General features: G+C 38.5%; 1 protein-coding gene across 1 annotated transcript in view; it reads right to left on the bottom strand.

The window, feature by feature from the left end:
* Window positions 1-1,306: 1,306 nt before the first annotated feature.
* The window catches only part of ARMC9 (armadillo repeat containing 9), a 47,161-nt gene continuing 29,512 nt past the window's right edge, over window positions 1,307-18,955 (bottom strand). Inside the window, exons 11-26 of the mRNA XM_053460754.1 lie at window positions 18,546-18,580; window positions 17,605-17,716; window positions 15,681-15,773; window positions 15,435-15,525; window positions 13,610-13,733; window positions 12,457-12,596; window positions 11,795-11,871; window positions 11,185-11,259; window positions 10,865-10,955; window positions 10,499-10,557; window positions 7,864-7,968; window positions 6,941-7,056; window positions 5,278-5,414; window positions 3,974-4,100; window positions 3,616-3,767; window positions 1,307-1,464 (exon numbers count right to left, since the gene is read on the bottom strand). Of these exons, the coding sequence (XP_053316729.1) occupies window positions 1,442-1,464; window positions 3,616-3,767; window positions 3,974-4,100; window positions 5,278-5,414; window positions 6,941-7,056; window positions 7,864-7,968; window positions 10,499-10,557; window positions 10,865-10,955; window positions 11,185-11,259; window positions 11,795-11,871; window positions 12,457-12,596; window positions 13,610-13,733; window positions 15,435-15,525; window positions 15,681-15,773; window positions 17,605-17,716; window positions 18,546-18,580 (1,557 nt within the window). The 3' untranslated portion in view covers window positions 1,307-1,441. The remainder of the gene's footprint in view (window positions 1,465-3,615; window positions 3,768-3,973; window positions 4,101-5,277; window positions 5,415-6,940; window positions 7,057-7,863; window positions 7,969-10,498; window positions 10,558-10,864; window positions 10,956-11,184; window positions 11,260-11,794; window positions 11,872-12,456; window positions 12,597-13,609; window positions 13,734-15,434; window positions 15,526-15,680; window positions 15,774-17,604; window positions 17,717-18,545; window positions 18,581-18,955) is intronic.

The raw sequence follows: 18,955 nt of genomic DNA, 5'->3' as shown, positions 1-18,955 counted from the left end.
AAAGTCTGTATGGAGTGAGCCCGAAAAGGCCCATAGGTATGGCTAAAGTTATACGACAGGCCTGGATACAAATTCAGACTCATGACTTCACAATCACTATAGGGCACAAGTACCAACTACGTGGTAATCATATTTTAGGTCACACACACACCGCATCACAACAATCCAATTCTGCAATTCTTAGTCTGCACAGCAGCATTTTGTTAACTCATAATAGGGTATTGGTTTGCTAAAGTAAATTATGGTCGACAAATGACATAAAATATACAGACTTATGATCATTCATTTAATGTGTAAATACAAAAGGTGGATTGGACACTATACAAAAAAACTGCCCTTCAACGTGTTAATCTGGAGTTTTAAAAGTGACAGTTTAAGAAGAGGAGTAGCATTACAATCAATTATTAAACCGATACATTTCAATACAGTTAGATAATGAAAAAGTAAAAATAAAAGAAAGAGCTTTCTCTAATATTATGAATTTCCCAGATACTATATGTCTATGGCTCCACTCACTAATCCTGGTGGAAACCTGTGGGTGGTCTTAACAAGCATTTCAAAGTTTCTGTAACTTACCCTGATTTGAGGAGAACTACACTGAAATGCTCCAGTTAGCCAACAAAAGGTTACAAAATACTGAACGATAAAATATTTTGTGTCGTTTTCACTTAATTAGCAGGCCACCATAAAGAGCAGTCGCGTATTGGCTAACAGTTCCACCGAGGATAAGTGGCCATGACTTTGGTGTGTGTGTGGGGGTCCCATAGGAACACATGTGCACTTCCACCAGTGGAAAGAAAACATGCAATATGTCATTGTACGCTATAAAACAGTATAATAGAGCATGTACAAGGCTGCTGCGATTTCTTCTGTTGTCCCAAGAAAGCGAACACAGGCAATTGGGATTGATTCAGTCCTTCATGATCCGGAACGTTAGACAGATATACAGTAGGAATTACTGGGAGCTGTTGTACAGAAACTGGATGGAGGGATTAGGATGGATTATATCAAAAGGTCATGAAATGCAAGAGAAACATTACAGAGAAGGTGATACATTGAGCATTAGGAGCGTTAAATAAATATATAGGAAGCACGTATAGACTAATCCGAGGACATGGGGTAAGGAGAGGGGTGAGGGGAGAGGGTAAAGAGCAGTTCAATTCAGTTCCTATATTCAGTGATTTGAAGCGGCTATACAGTTCAGGATTTGTATATGACATGCTTACAAAAAAGGATATAGACACTGTCTTTTAAATAGTAATAAAACGCACTTGGGAATTATAAATAGTTTTTTATAACACTTCACAATAACATATCATGTTAGGCTGGGCTTAGAATGAAGGTGACAGGGACTTTGGTTTAGTTAACTGGTCCATAGAAAACACCGGCTCTAATTGCAATAGGCTTCCAAGACAGGCAATTCCAAGAAGAGGACTTGTTCTCATTTTCTATATGACTGGCTGCCTGTAAGATAAAGATGACAGAAGGGTGGTTAGAAATACCGTCCATGAGCTGTCTTAGTGAACACGCATCTCAATGTGTTAAGATCTAGTGATCTTAGTTGCATAACGTCATAAAACAGTGTAAAAACGTGTTCAATCACCTTACCCAAGAAAACAAACATTTACTCAGTATACAAACAGTAGTTAATCTCATCTGACCCCGCTGCTGCAGGAATTATGAATACAAGACTTCAGTGAGTCATCTACAGAATCCATACATCGCATTGCATGGCTTCCGCCGATGACCACTTCAAACTATAGAGCAGAGAGCAGCTTATACAGCTAAATTCATTCTTAAATTAAAAAAATGTGTACAAGAGACTCTTGCTTTCTATAATTAATTCTAGTGTTTTGTAATAGTATATCTTTAAGAGTGCTGGTGCACTAATTTGCTGAATTTACACATCGCTAAATGCAACATTGGAAACTTCATCCTTCCTGTCATGATTAACTCATATAATGTAGTGGATGCATGGAAGGGTAACCCAGCAGAGGTGGTTAGTTTCTTTGTTTAAGCGTTCAATGAGTTAATCTGATGTTGATTTAAATGTGTTTCTTTGTGAATGCCCTCTGTATCTGTTCTGGCTAGAGGTGTCATCTTCCCAAAGGACCCCTGTGGTGATTCATGGCCTAACAGATAAGGATCCTTAGTTATAGGAATTCCATTCCTATCTTAAGTGGAGGGGTTTCCATCACCTTTACCCCACCATAACTTATTGGCACATCAAAGATGGGACCCGATTCTTGGGGATGGTGTCATATAATCAGTCATGTGGTCAGAGGGGCGTTTGCTTGCAAAAGTCTGATTTAGGGACAATGCAGCGACCTCAAAGCAGAACTCCATGATATACTCTGATCGGAACAACATCGTAAGAACCATCTGGATTTAAGGAGTTCCCACAGGCCTACTTATTGGAGAAACTCGTGAGTGAGGGTCCTGTGTTTAAGTCCCATTGTTTTTAAGAACTGTTTGCTGTTTTATTTTCTTTTGTATGTCTTGTTTTTTGTAATTCTGGCACTGTGTAATCTTTGTCTTTTTGTTATTAAAATATTCAAAATCTAAGTCTGTCTTTGGGCTCTAGTATCGATATCCACAAACCCGAAGAGAGGATAACACGTTACCGTATTGTTATTGAGTTCTACAGGATAAATATATATATGTTGCTTGCCCGGGGTGGGTTGATATATATATATATATATATAGAGATAAAGGTTCTAATTCGGATTTCTCACGAATCCGGTATCAAAATCGTGAGTGGTGGCAGACTACCTGGGGGGATACAGGCAGGATTTGGGGGTTAATTTGGTGTAACTTATGCCCTGTTAAGGGGTCAAGTTAGTAAATCCAGAGGCCTGGTGCTATTAACCCCTTCATGCCCACGCCCTCCACACAGTCACGGCTTGGCAAGTAGTCCTGACCGTGACACTTCCTACTGTTGAATTACTGTCCCCCTATCGCAATAGCGCTACAGAATTTGCCGGTGTTGTATACCGTAAATAAATCTATTGTTACTGTCAGGTGACACAAAAGCAGGCAATTACAGGACATTACAATAAAAACTGAAAGTGTTTTTTTTCTTAAATAAAAAGAGAAGATTGTGCTGTTTTCTTGCAATTAAACCTTTAGAGGAAAAAAAAAGGTCTATTTGCTTAACACGCACACAACTTTGCACTCAAATTACCCACCACATTATTTCATTTGCAAGCTGTTTAGGTGGCATATACAGATTTCTATAGTTTAAATGACTACAATAGAGCTGTCTCATCACTGAGACATAGCCAAGCGAACAAAACTACATACGCTGGAAAATTACTGTACCAAACACATTTCAAGCTGTCTAATCATTTTTTTTTGTATTATAAGCACATTTTTAAGCATTGCAAAAACAAATGTGCTTCTGATTTGTGCCAATATCCAGAGCACAAGGTGAATCGAGAAAGTGACTGGATGAGTGGCATCAGATGAACAGCTATGAACATTTTGCCAGTCTGAAATCTTAAATATTTTTAAGTAAATGATCCAAAATCCAAATCATGGAATGAGTGAAAACAGCGATGAAATCCACCTGTATTTATTTAGATTTATTTGGATGATCTCAGCCCCTATTCTTACTTTGTCGGCTTCGGGTGGAGGATCCCGCAGAGCTGGGACGGCTTGTTTGCTGTGGGCCAGACTGAGAAAACTGGGGAGCAATGGTTGGGGTCTTGGCTTTGCGAGGGCTTGTAGTTTGCGTTTCGGGACTAAGAGGCTGCCACGTTCTGCTACTGCAGGATGAGAAAGAGATTAACGTTACATAAACCTTAAATGGCTGCATAAACTGTGTTGCTTCAGTGATACGCATTTTCCTACCAATAATAGACAAAATGTGGCAGATGTGTAGCGGGTCATTTGTGTTCAATTGCTTTGTACTTCAATTACGTGATTTATACCACAAGCTGTGTGATGAGTGCTCTATGCACGATTACATTACCGGCTGCTGTGTCCATTGGTTTTCTCCATGGCCAAGTCCAGCATACGAGGTGAAGGAGGAGATAGCGCTCCATGCTGGTCTGACCGACTGGCTGGAGCAAAGAGCTGAGACGACTCTGAATCCATGGCTGCAATAAGACAGAGAAGCAAACGATCATCGCTATATCATCTCCGGTATAACACCCTGCAATCTACATACATCAACACGTAAATCGCTCATAGAAACGAATAAGATTAACTATAGTTAACGCCAGCTTTAGGAAGTGTGATTTCATTTCTACTCCACACATGCAGAGCTGTATATACTGCTATAGGATTGTACACAAACAACTTGACCTGCAGGAAGGGTTTACACAAATTGAAACAATTTGTCATTTATTAGCATGTGTTCTCCCGTTTGTGTGATATACTAAAGGGTACGGTTGCCTTTTTCCCAGGCCTGTGCAGCTCTAAGATTTCTTTCGCGTTCGTGGAAATACTGTAGAGCATCCATGCGCAGTTTCCTGTGAAAGATACAGGAAGAGGGATTTCCTGCATGCTCTTCAGCAGATTTTGGTCAGAGGAAATTCATCTGAATGTCTGCCTAGAAGTGCCACCTGTTCAGGGTCACAGCGCGGGCAAATGACGTGACAACCGAATCTCAGAGCGTTAAAGACCGTAACACAAAAGTAGAGATGCTAAATCTCCCAACGCACACGGACATCAAACATTTCAGATTTGACATCCTCTCCCCAGAAAAAGAATCCTATCTTATCGTGACCATTCCCATTTTCAAGCCAACAATGTACAAGTATGTCTTCATAGAAATGGCCTCGCCTAAACATGGGGTGAATTACAGTACATTTATGCTTAACAGAGTATTTCTAAAGCATGCCTACGTTTTGTGTCCGACTTTATCATTACAGAGCATCGGCCAACACAAAAGGCTCATTTTGGGCTCACTCAATGATGTAACATTTCTCACATGCTACGCCAAACTGTAGATTAACATTTGAGAATGTCTAGGGTCACCCATGCTTATTTTTCTCCTTTAGAGGAAAAGAATTGCCCAGTGGCCCACAGAGGTTCACATTTCACTACTAAGACATTGAACACATTCCATCATATGCCGAAAGAGTTGAGGTTTTTTGTTCATCCAACCACAAGTACAGAAGAATTCTGAATGTAAGCTTCAGATTGGACCCATGTTTCTATGTGTGACGTGGTACCATGCAGTTTAAACAGTGTTAGAGGGTTCCTTAAAACAGTACAGCCAAAAGAAAGAGTCCATATGGTGACACCCGGTAAAATTCCACCCTTACTCACACGCTGATGAGACACAGTAATCCGCAGTGCTAGAGCGACTACCACTGCGAGTGGGTGGCCTTGAGTTGGAAAAGGAAGACATTTTGCTGATTCTCACACAGCTTGAGGTGCGTGAAGATAGGACAGTGTTCTCTGGCCTGGAAAAATAAAAAAAATCAATAGTGAAATATCCCACTCATGCTGTCAGACGCAGCCATTTTTGTACAATACACCTTGGGAATATTAGTGATTTCACAGAAAGAGATAATGGACAAAAGAGAATGAAGATCTCACATATGGCTTTTTGCCATTTTAGAACAGGACTAAAATGGCTTGTCACGTGGACAATATGACATTAATGTTTCTCTTCGTTTTTTTTAGAACAGGTGACACTGATGCATCCTCGCACTTTTGGATGGAGAAAAGGAGGAGGACGGCATCATACCAAACTATTGGCAAACCCTAGTGTTAAAGTATCTGTGGATATCGCTGAAGGTGCCATCGGGTGTCTTTCTAATGTTAAATTTGATTCTGCTGTGATCTTTATTCCCTACCCTGCTGAAAATGCTTCAATTCATGGATGTAAAAAAACCTAGGTGTAATGCTCTGCAATATACTTACAGCTGGGGCAAGATCCAACCAAACCATAGAAAATAAAAAATATTTTTGCTATACCACCATAGAAGGCAACATTTTGTTTTCATGCCTAGAATAGTGGTATAATAAAAGTTGCATTAAGGCACCAATCATACTGCCTTGTGGTATACAACAGCATGGCTCAGTAAAGGCACACTCCAGCTATCTTATGCACTTTAATGCATATGATAGGTGTGTGGTCGCTTTATATTTTCAGTCTGTTTAGTAAATGTATGGCGACACTTTGCAGAATCCCCCCAAATGCACCTTTCCCAATTCCCCACCTAAATGCCCCGCAGGAGATGCATTTGGCAGAACAGAGTGCTTTAATATACATATTGTAGGGGTGTCCGGGACCCTATTTAGACCACCAAGACTCACAGACTAATGACATTCCATAGAGGAGCAGACTTCATACGCATTGCCATAAATAATCACTCGAGTGCGGTGTTTATTCAGGGAATCACCAAAAATACCACGACTTACAATGGCAGCAGATAAAGGAAGTTTATCGGAACAAAATGAAATGACATAATTACTTTACACCGCACTCTAATGCTCAAAGAAAAATATCTGTATTTCCATGGGACTTCCCTTTTAAAAGTGTCAGACAAAACATTGATGTGGTTGTGGCTCCAACAGCCGAGTCTAAATAGTTTTGTTATCCTTCCAAGTTATTGTTGGACAACAAATCTGATTACTCTTTGCCTGTGTCAGGATTACTGAACACAGCACAGAGCTCAAATTCAAAAACAGTTACAGAATGGTATTCATTTTCTTTTTTAGGATTCATTAAACTGATCGTTAAATGCCAAGTTAAAGGCATCACCTACATGCGCAGATCCTGCAGGTGGGCATATCTTCCTTGGTAGCCCCACTGCTATACGTAAATGGCACCCAAAGGGTTAAAGGAACAATCAAATTAAAAAAAAATTCTTAATATCTTTTCAATTTAAACCAAATAACCTCAAGTATGTATTAATCAATCATACAGTCTGTGCACACATAGTCACTGTATGGCTGATGATAGTATGTAGTATGTACTCACATTGTATGCACGGCGCGCTGAGTGCCGGGAGTTACAGGTCTCTGTAACGGTTCATCAATGCTCTGCAAGATGTTAGGAAACATTCTCTTCTTTGCCTTTAGTGTATGCGTCATAATCTGCAAGGAAAGTAAAACGTAGCATGTGTCTCCTCACGTGGCATTGTATGTATTAAGTACTCACATCATGACCTATCTAAATCAGAAGACCACAGAGGACAACATAACCATAGATAGGGTAAATTGTTTTGAACACGGCGACAACACATAACTGAAGTAAGTCATCTCAAATTTGAATATATCCCCCTTGACCTGACATAACCCCAACATATTCAGTATACTCGGCACCCCAACTATCCCGTATTTAAATGCAATCACCATTTACATGGGCTCACTTGCTCACTCCTAGCTCCTCCTTGGAAGCGAGATGCTACGGCTTCTAGCCACATGATGCTACCCTGTGTGATCAGTCTGACACAAACCTACGTTTTATTCTCTAAAAACACTATTTTACACCTATGAAGAATCTGCTCAAAAACAGCAGGAGACCGACTGTATGGGGATTACCGAGCGGAAGACACTATGGTATGGAATGTCTGGCAAACGTGTGAAGGTTTGGAAATAGCGATCCACATCCTTGCCTAAATTAGGTATTTTATTTGTATTTATTCTATTTTCCTCTGATTCCCAGCAACCCACTGACTGCCCCAGAGGAATAGCAAAACCGGGAAAGTGAAAGCAGCTGATCCAGTAATGCTCCCGAGGCTTCGGGGTATGGGAATATGGCTCTATCTATATGAAAACAGAAAGCAACAGTGTGGCATTACAGTGGTGGTAGTAGACTTTCAAAGATTGATAATAAATAGAGATAGATCATTTCATATTAAAGCAAGCTAAATGAAGCTATCTATCCAGCATTAAACATACCCCCAGGTATTCTGTAGTCAAGAGCTTTTCTCCAGCCAGCTCCCCAGCCTGAGGCTGAATAACTTCATCTTTGTCTAGATCAGCTTCCAGGATATCTTGGTCCTCCTGCACGCAAAGAAACATTAATATAAGCAAAATCATTTGCACATTAATAGTCTGAATTGTCACACAAGTGTCTGAATACATTGACTACATTCAACGTGAACTGATTACTAAAGCATTAAACCTCTGCCCACATTTTTTGCGGATGTAAAAACATGAAATTAAGATATGAGTTTAGTTTCTGTTTTTTAACACAGAAGAAGCCAGCATGGCTCATACGAAGAGAGAATGACAGGTGGGAAAACAGAAAACAATTAAAGTGTATATTTATCATGTTATATATTTATATATATATATATATATATCCTCCAACAAACTTTATAGGCACTATGACACCGTTGCGTGGCTGAGCTGTTCTCAGCTATACAGACGGCCGAGGCAGATCTTGCAGGGAAGAAATTTCACAAAGTGACTTTTAAAAAGGTGGCATCATCTAACAAACATTATATATATATATATATATATATATATATATACACACACACCACACAATCTTACAATGTATCGATCAGGCATAAGTCTCCTTTTACATACAAATAGGTGTATCCATTTAGCACCATTTATTATAGAGGTACATGTACTGCTCACAATGCTTAAAGAATTCTACATAATCAATAAACCACGGAAACAAAAAAAATTCATAGCAGCCGAAGAACAATCAATGATAACACATAATATATCCAGCCTGCTTATAGACATCAATACTCCTTCAGGTGATCTCATTAGGGTCCAACAAAGAGCAGTATGGATGAAAGGTATGTGCCCCCACCCCCCAAGTCCCAATGTAAGGGGCATCTATAATCTTTCTAGCTCTGGTATGCGCGGTCCACAGGAGATGCTTTGTTCCAAACAAATAATCCCCAAAAGCAATACCCCACTCAGGTGCAATGCAATGGGGGGGAGGGAAGTTGTATGATCATAATAAACAAAGGTTTATTATGTATCTATACACACCGTGGATAATGACGGGCGACTTTGCACTTAATATTAATGAAGAAACCTGGAAAATGTAGTCTTAAAATGGGGGTACTCGTATAAGCACATGATAATAAACACAAACACCTTCAGCTTAGAGGTCAGTAAAGGAGCTCTTTATTAATGTACAAGAACCAAATGTAACCGCTGTGCTGTGCTAAGCAAGGTCTTAGAAGCTGCAGCTTCCTCCGTTGTCCCATGTTTCACACAAGTGATTAGCTATTTGAAGAGGCAGGAGAGTGTTCCCACTGGAATCACAGAGCTGAGCCCGCTAGGGGTGAATACATCACCAGTCGGGAGTTGTGTTTGGCCGAATAGCTGTTGGGGTTGCGAAAGGGGCAAATGCACATGGTGGGATTCTGCATTTCTAAGGTGGGACACCGTGAAAAGGGATCTCTCAACTACCATATGCATTAAAGTGAATATGATGGCTGGAATGTCCCTTTAAGAAGATGGCCAACGTGATGCATAAAGTGAATCACAAAAAGAAATAGCAAGAGCTGAACTCTCAGTTTGTTTGTCAGAACATTCACCGTGTCAGTTACTAACACAGCAATTATAATACTTTTTGTTCTGAGTGGGAGGCAGGATGGGGAAATTCCCTGTGCCAAGATAGCTTTGCAACTTCGGTATTGTGTTGCAGTGTGATGAAATTCCATTGTCAATGGTGAACAGGGAACAGATGTATGGAATAAAGAATCGCAAACAGGTTATTTCAGGTTGCCAGTCCAGTTTCTCTAAATGCCAGCCTGGTCTGAAAGCTGAAAGATACATGTCTAGAATTAAAGAGTCAGGAGTGCGACAGGCCATCGCGCACACGGAACGCCCATGAGCAAGCAGGGAAACTAAACGTTCACAGTGATCTGGTACCAGACAGCCTTTGCATGACTCCCCCAAAACCGGCACAGTGAATGGGAAATCAGTAGCACAACAGGCTTTTAGGGGGAACTGCAAATGTTGGCTTAGACCTCTGAGGAAGACATCTGTACGACACACAAGCAGCACAGATAAAGCAGGCTGGAGTTATGGAATATCAGTTCAACCTGCATCTGGTGCTAACCGGAATATAGTGAGCAATAACTACTGCTGAATAGGTATTTTTGAGGCATAGCTTCACGCTCTTTGAGATAAAATACCTTGGATATTTTTGGGTTCGCACGTGCCATTCTATAGGAGGAAGTATTCGCATAACGAGAATGAACTCTGGCACAAAATAACCCAACTGTGACTAATCTGTGCCACTGGTGTGTTGGCCGGTTGAACAGGCTAGCATTGTCCTAGGGCACGGCCAAGCACCTCTACAGAACTTTTCATGCAGAAATATTTGAGTGGGAGAGGGCTTTCATTTCCACTAAGAAGGAACAGGTGTGTCATATTTTTCAAGAATGTTCCTTTAAGAATGTTCCTTTAAACCAAAAGTACATTTTAAGTTGTATAAACATGCATATGCAAATATTATTCATAGATACATTTGTTATAGTGTTTTATGAACAGGAGGAAGGATTTGCCAAAGACAAAATTGTATCCAAATAAATGGCATGCTTGGGAGAATGCTCACCTCATCATCCTCTGCCTCATCTTCATCGTCAGACTCTGCTACTTCATCAAGCTTCTCTTCTGTAAGATGAAGTGGAACAGGTCTTGGAATTAGTGTCCTAGCCTTCACAAAGATGTTTGTTCAATATAGTACATCAGTGGGTTATAATGATCAGATTTACTAGAGACCTCCTTAAAAGAAATGCCTGACATCATCCAAAAAATGTGCACTTTATTTAAAGCGAGTACAGAGACCTAGTATTTATGAAGTCTGGATGAAGTGTGCTTCTGAACCAGACAAGACTCCAGGACCAACACGGCACATGTAGGAATAAAACGTTTCATGTGTAAGTACTAAACCAAGTCATTTCTACTCATGGATACTGACCTGAGTTAAGTTGCCGTATGATGAACTCAAGCTGGCGATTCATATCTGCGTTCCCTTCTTTAAAGAAACATCTCAGAACTTCCTGCATTCCCTGAGGACAATGCATGCACATTTCAGCAAGGCAGAAACGAAAGCCCAACAAGCTCCATACTCGTATTACTTTTTGCTCTTGGAAGGCAAGGAAATAAGAAGCTTTGATTTTACAGAACACACAACAACTCCAGGTATGGGTGGTCTTTCCCTTGTTTTGTGATATCAGACCCAACCACACGAAGTTGCTCTAATCGAGCTCAAGTGGTATTATTATAGTGGTAACTCACCATGGCTCTGGATTCTTCACGTATGGGGGGCACAGAAAGGATGCTGTACAGAGCTCCGTTCACATAGGGGCGAATCTGTTGGGGATGAAGATATACACATATAGGTTTTTACTGACTAGGTCATAGAAGCTGACTATTTTAGTCATGCATGTATATATATATTGCATGGTCATTGATGGCCACTATATATAAATATTATTTTTACTGCTTAGAGGTATGACAAATTAAGATCAACACAGATACATAAAGGCCCAATTCACTGATACATATTCTCTATGCACATCTCTGCGTCTCTTTGCCAAAGTAAATATATCTGGACAAATCCCACATAGCCATGGCATCAAAACTATTTGCACTTCCTATCTTATCGTGATCCTCTTGGGCACATACATCCCAGGACCTTTAAAAAAAAGTTGGCTACTTAAATAGAAAACTCAAAAATAAATTTATTTTATTTTACAGATTAGAAAATGAATGCAGTGTCTGTAACCGGATTGTTAACAAACATATGCACCCCAATGTATATGTGTGACCTATAATCAGGCAAATACGGGTGTAATTGTACTTTTGCTATCACACAATGATACAGACAGATTAGCAAGGTACAAACCTCATGATTCTCATGGCCAAGCAAGTCAGACAGAACTCTTAGCACATGGCTTGCAGCTTTGGCACACATTTTCTTTCCTGTTTATGACAAAACACAGACTCCTTATTCTGCTATATAAGGTTGCTTACTGCAAGTGTAATAGTTTATAGAGTGTAATAATACGATGTCGACATCAAGCTATGTAAAATGATACTAGTATTGATAGCAGCCGAAACAGATGAAATATATGCTCCGACCATGAAATTGTTAAATTGCAATTAGATGATGGATAATAGGTAGTAGCATATCATTAAAAATTGTGATACATCATTTATTTGGGTCAAAGAATCACTACACGTTGAATTTAGTGTTTAAATCTTTTGAGGGCCGAAAAAATCTATTACTGCAAACAGATATATCAAATATATTATAGGTGTTTGAGAGACTGTACCACTTAGCTAGGGGGAACAGTATGCATGTACACATATATAATTAAAATACTGTATAATGTATAAATATAATATACGGATTCACCCTGGAATATATAACTGTTGCAGATGATCTTGGCTATCAGGCCGAGTCAAAAACAAATTCTCAGTAAGGTTCTCCCCTAGACCATTCCTCGAATCACATCCCATAAAACAAAACAAGTTTCACTATCTCAAACTAGGAGATAAGCATACCTGCACTCCGAAGACAGAGGTTCATGAGCAGTGCTACAGAATACTCCACAGTGTAGTCTGAAAGTTGGTCCGTGTCTTCTAACTCCTGCACCAGCCAGAAGATGAGGCCATCCTGGATCATGGCAGACTGCATAGAGCGCCTGGAAAAAGAAAAATCATACTACTCAGCACCGATATCTTCAAGATCACTATAGAATAAGATGATGGAATGGGGGGAAAAACACATTCTCGAGATCTAGAATTTTAAATAAGTAAACTGGATTGCACACACATACTCAAGTCTGTCAAACAATGCTGACTCCAGACCAAGGGGACATTCCTGAGGGCCACAGTTTTAAGGAATGGTGATTGGAATGAGGGCAAAAGACATTATCAAGCCAGAGGACCTCTCTTCCATGCACTTGAGCCATTGACACAGCCTCAGATTTTAGTGCCACTGGACTACTTGCACTAACCAGTCTGCCATATTCACATGGCTGTTCCTTTTTCTTAATCTCATCATAACCATAATATTCTGGGTCTTCTATGGTCCCACAGGAACCACAGAATATAATTTTGTAGTTCAGCAATGTCAGAGGTGCATCTCAAGATTGAGAGGGATCTCAAGAATAGATGGACTCTGAGCAATGTGATCATTTAGGACAGTATGAAGAATTCTTTGTATACTTCATTAAAACTACCCTTGAAAGCAGCATGTGTCTTCACTTTTCAATATTAAATGTTAATATTATTGGTGATATGGCGGCTACTAGACTGGTTTCTATAGCTTTAATTAAATCAATTCTATTTGCTAACAGTTTGACCAGTGCAGGGAGTCATCACGTTGAGAGAAGAGAGCCAAGTCCCACACCTTTATTAGATTGTGTAACAATGTACTGCAATTCATAATACTGAGCTTAAAAAGTAAGCTGTTAAAGCAAACATTTAGACATAGGACAAACATCCATATAAAACGAATCGTTATATATAGATATATATAAAATAGTTTATCTCGCTATTATGTCACGGATTCTTTGGTGTGTGGACATAGCTCGGCAAAAAAGAATTTGACAAATAAAACACACTAATCAAACAAACAAATCACAAAGCTATATCTAGTTTCTGTTGAAATAAATGCATTCACGGTTATGAGCGGTTACAGGGTGCGTCCTACCTGAGGCTAAGTTTTTGTAGAGCACCCAGAACATTCTCTCTTGAGACTGAATCCTTTTCTTCCGACTTCAGGGTTTCCTCAAGGGTATGAAGCAGGCGAGGATTCTGGGAGAGATAAACCCGGCCTAAAGAAGCATAACGTAGAATTATAAAGAGAACGTTGATAATTCTTCTTAAAGAAGAAGTCAAATGATATGTAACAGTGTATCCCACTGTCCACAACATTTGTTTCTCGACTGCTTTACTACATGTGGCTTTACCAGGTATTAGTACGCAATCTGAGTTTCAAATAATGTACTTTAATTGATAATCTGATTGTCTCAGTCATTTGACCTGCATTGCATGAGTTTATCGGTTTAGCAAATGCCCAGTCATGTATTTACAATTCCATTACATAGGACTTTTATTATTAGCTCCCCATTAAACATTAATGAATACGCCACACCAGGGAAAGAACTGTAAAGTACATAATGTAGTTGCTGTATAGTTTTGATGACGTACAGTTTGAGAAATAGTTGTGTTTACTTTGGTGTGAGTTTGAGTTAGTTAAGAGTTGATATCAGAACTATGCGCTCTCTCTACAGGGTATTTATTCTGCTTATTGTAGCATCCAGCTCCAGCAGTCAGGTTAAATTGGCAACAGTGAGAGCCCTACATTGCATTGGTAATAAATATTCATACCCAAACACTGACGACACTGCAAGACCATTTTTTTTTAAAGCAGAATCATGACAAATTTGACTTGGATTTGTATTTACATCTACCTAGAAGTATACTCTATTGAGAAGATAATGGGTCTTGCACCAGCCTCAATATTGCTGAGGCAAGTGGTATTCAGACTTGTGGACATCAATACATATAATAAAATATACACACTAGTTGAAAACTGGATTGCGGATGCTAGTAAAATATAATGAGGTAGCATTATGATTTGGTATTTTATCTGTGTTCGTATGATTTGCTTCTGTTTATCATCTATACTTGCTTTCTCTATGACTGATTGTATATATAAGTTATGAAACAATGTAACATATCTACTTAGATGAATTCAAACCAGTAGAAATATGCAGAATGGATATCACGCCTTTTGTTTACGATCAACATGAAATACGTTAATACAATGATTCATTCTACGTGTGTTTAATAAACTGTTACACATGTATATGTATGTTTAATGGACGTATATGCATATATAACACTGTTGATTTGAGTTCATGTATGCTTAATGAATTTACATACATAATATTCATTCATAAAACCACTGGCAGATGGTTTCCTTGCTGGTCTGCTATGTGTGTGCCACCACTAAGTGGGTGATGTAATGAGGCCACTTCCTTAATAATTTTGAATTTTTTGAAAACGGGGAGTTATATAAACTTCAAAAAGGCTTTAGTTAGATAGATCAAACCCTTGAAGAAAACCATTAATGAGAAAGGTACCAACATGTTTGGGGGGGCTTGCATTGGATTTCATAATACATTGCAGCAAGCACATATGGCGGCGTGCAGCTCACATATTCATTGTATATGCCGGTATGTGTAGGCAAACATCACTTGTATTGTATGAGGTTTGCACCCTATTAACCTATAGTGCCTTGAGCTTTCGACATATGTGCATATGCGAGTGCCCTCTTGTTTCCCATCACTAACACCACGTATCTTATTGGTTACAAGTCCCCTTTGGGATTGTTTCTGTTTCACAAGAAAATTGTTAAAATGTTAGAGGTTTTAGACTTGATGTATAATAATGTAAAGATTGGAATAAAAGCAATACCAGGAAAAGACATGGGGAAAATGGTCTGTTCTTATAAGGAGATCGTATCTTACCTTCAGACAAAGATGCAAATGCATTGATCAGACGCGCTGTATATTGCCTGACGACCTCATTACTAGAATGGAGAAGTTTCAGAACGTTTTTCTTTAAGAGACAAAGAAAGAGAAAAGTGGTGAAACAAAAAAAGCAAGATAACATGAAAATAAAACATAGAGGAAAACAATAAGAATAGGACTGGTGCTTTTATTTGTTCTGTCCTTTTTATCACAAATTGCCCCCAGAGAACAGAGTTTCCTCACCTGCTCATTATTATGACAGGCCAGTAGGTCATTGCTAATATAAGCCTGAAGAACAGTGTCTCTTTGCTCTCCAGGTTGGGAACGTGTAAAGCGCTGAGGTAGAAGAAACAAAAAATTATGATTCAAATGGGATCTTAGAACTAATTACAGTGCAATTTGGCAATGCTATATTTAGAAAAAAAAATCAATATACACAATTTCCAAAACAGAAAAATTAAATGACATTGAAAGGGGGCAATAAACCAGACTCACCCAAAAAATGAGCTAGTGCTTATAGAACATTTAAAGCTTTTGTAGGCAGAGCGGTTCATGCTGTATTTTTAGTTCTAGTTTTAGGTTTACCCAGATTTATAAATGTTTCAATGCTTCCACGCAGAGTAGTATAATAAAGCAGCAACGCAGGACCTTACATTACTGGAGCAAGACAGAGATAAAGATACAGACAGACAAATATATCAGAAAAAACACCTTGTTTACGTGCAGAATATGTCAGGAAGCACCGATATGTCTATATGATTGTAATGGCTTGTACGATTCACATACCACTGAAACAAGATCATTTCCCAAATGGCTGAGTAGGAAAGTGGTTTTAGATACCGTACAACCACAAATCACTGTGTGATTCTGGTTGTTTTTGGAAACAAGAACAGAAAAGGCCTCACCATTTGAGGAGCTGAAATTAAATCCACAAAAATATTACTATAACAAATAAAATGTAATTTTTAGTGAACAATTAAAATCAGCTTATTAAAACTATATATATATATATATATATATATATATATATATATATATATATATATATATATATATATATATATAACGGGTTTTTCTGTACCCTGGAATAATTCGATTTTTGAAGTCCTCAGAGTGTAGAGTGTTAATAAGATGATCCCTCTTATTTGAGTGTTGACTATTTGTATAAACATTATTCCTAAATTATTTCTCCACTTTGTTTTTTCTGGTTTGGTTACCCCCAATTTTAATAGTTCAATAAAAATGAAAATTTATTTGTTATAGTAATATTCACATATACCAATAAGTTGTCTATATTGAAACATGTCATTACTAAAAAGTCTCTTCTTGTTCTTACCATGCATGATTTTTTTATTTTTTTTTTTAACATGGAAAAGATTTTTTACAACCAGAAAATACTAGTTTTCCCGTTTCAAGATGGGATTGCAAAATGGTTATATTGGGTTTCATTATGGCAGTCCCCTGCTTTACAATTCCATCAATACAAGTTTGTGCTGAGAGACAGACTCATTAGATAAAATAGATCACATCGCTCCGATGCCACTAACAATGATGTATTAGCTTGGTTGTTGTCTACATGCGCATTAAGCTGCACAATCTAATCTTCAGACCCAGCAGTAGTGGGGTAACTCATTTCCACGCCTAGTCTCCTGTAGGTCCCTCCAGCAGATGGTAAACAGACACACCAATAGTATAAAGGGTTATTGACTATAGTTTCCCAGAAACCATTTCCTTTTCTGAACCCAATTATCAACTAAAAGTCAAAGGTATTCTATGTAGTCATACTGCCTTTCACATACCCTCTCACAAACCTTTGGTGTCATTGCCTCCATAGCTCAAAACAATGACAAACACTGTGTGGACACCTACCCAAAACATCTTGAGAAATAGACATTTTTTACTTGCCACTAAAATATTTTCTCCACCTCTTAGCTCTGTTACTTACTAGAACTTCCTTGTGCCTGTGTATTCTACCCTGGTTATGTCATACCAAGTGTACTAAGAAATCTCCAGGTGCTTACAAAAAAGATGGCATTTTATGTAATGGAGTGAGGAACCATGAAAATGTTGAATGAAACCATATACAGGGGAAGAGAAATTAAAAACTGATCAAAAATAACAAATGGACCATGTATTGATCAACAGTAAGGGAGGATGAGCTCCTTACCCAACGCAAGGCTTGAAGGATAAAGGCTTTCAGACGATCATTTCCAAACACCAGGTCTTTCTTCAGCTTCTCATAATCCAACGAAGGTAATAAAGGAATCTCCTGCAGTTTACTGAACCACAAAGGAAAGAAATGAGAATAAAGAGAAAAGAGATAAATGAGAATAAAGAACAAAGCTTATATTCCAAAGGAATGTAAGCATAAAGAAAAGTTTGCAAAAAACATTTTTGTACGCAATATCGTTTGCATAATTCTAATGTTTTATAATGAAAACAATGCTTCTATTTCAGTGGGGGAAAAAACAAATTGCATTTTATCTAAAAGTCATGGATCTGAAGTAAAACTCATACTATTTGCCCTTTTATATATTCATTACGGTATCTTGAGTAGGCTTATAGTTTGGTCCTACATCTAGTAGGCCTAAGAGGGCAGGTCCAGGGCGGAACCCCTCATATAATTATAAATTGTATCTCCACAATGGAACGAAGCCTGTATCAACAGCAGAAAAGCTCTGTTTGAATAGCAGGCTGCAATTAAGGCACATAAAATAATAACCGTGTTTCAGTCTATCAACTTTACTTTGGTTGTATTGTTCAGCAGGTCCTAGGTCTGCATGCCTTTGTACTGATGCATTTCATTTGTTTGCTTTTAGCTCCATTCTTTTTTTGTAATGGAAAATTATTTTTGGATAGGAACTAGAATTAAGCACAATTTATTTCCTGACAGCTCTCTGGTAAAATAAGTAGCCATCAAACCACACGAATGATCATTACAATATCTTTGCAAACTAATTGAAATAACTTGCAGCAAAAGAGTAAAGTGATATGAAATAGGTGTGGAAATCAGCATTAAGTGCAGTAATCTACAGTTAAATGCATTCCATAGCATTGTATTTCTCCTTATCTCACTCAGCCGGTATGGTAAATTCTTTATAAACGTACATGGGTGCTATAGACGCTCTGAGCATGGAAGAGGCCTGCAAAATAAGAGAAAAGTGGGAACATAATTAAAACATTTACTAGTTAACCATAACAGTAAAATATATCAGCAACGCACCAGAGTGATAGGCTTACAGAACATCTGACTGTGGTTAGCAAGCGTGGATGAGCATGAACACAAAAACTCACATGGTTACCATGCAAGTACAGGCCATTTTTTAGGTTTATATGGGTAGGAATTCAGCATTGAAATAGACAGAGAAAACAAGTAAAGCATACTAGTGATAAGTGCCAGCCATCTCCAAGACCGGCTCTTCAACTTAAAGCTAATAACCCAGAAACCCAGTGAATTTAGCAAAAAATGGCTTCTGGTGATATGCTCTCTTCCAGTTGGAGGATTGGGGAGATGGTAT

Source organism: Spea bombifrons, chromosome 3 (assembly GCF_027358695.1).
Source record: "Spea bombifrons isolate aSpeBom1 chromosome 3, aSpeBom1.2.pri, whole genome shotgun sequence".
In the NCBI taxonomy this organism is placed as follows: Eukaryota; Metazoa; Chordata; class Amphibia; order Anura; family Pelobatidae; genus Spea; species Spea bombifrons.
This window is presented reverse-complemented; position numbering and strand designations above follow the sequence as displayed.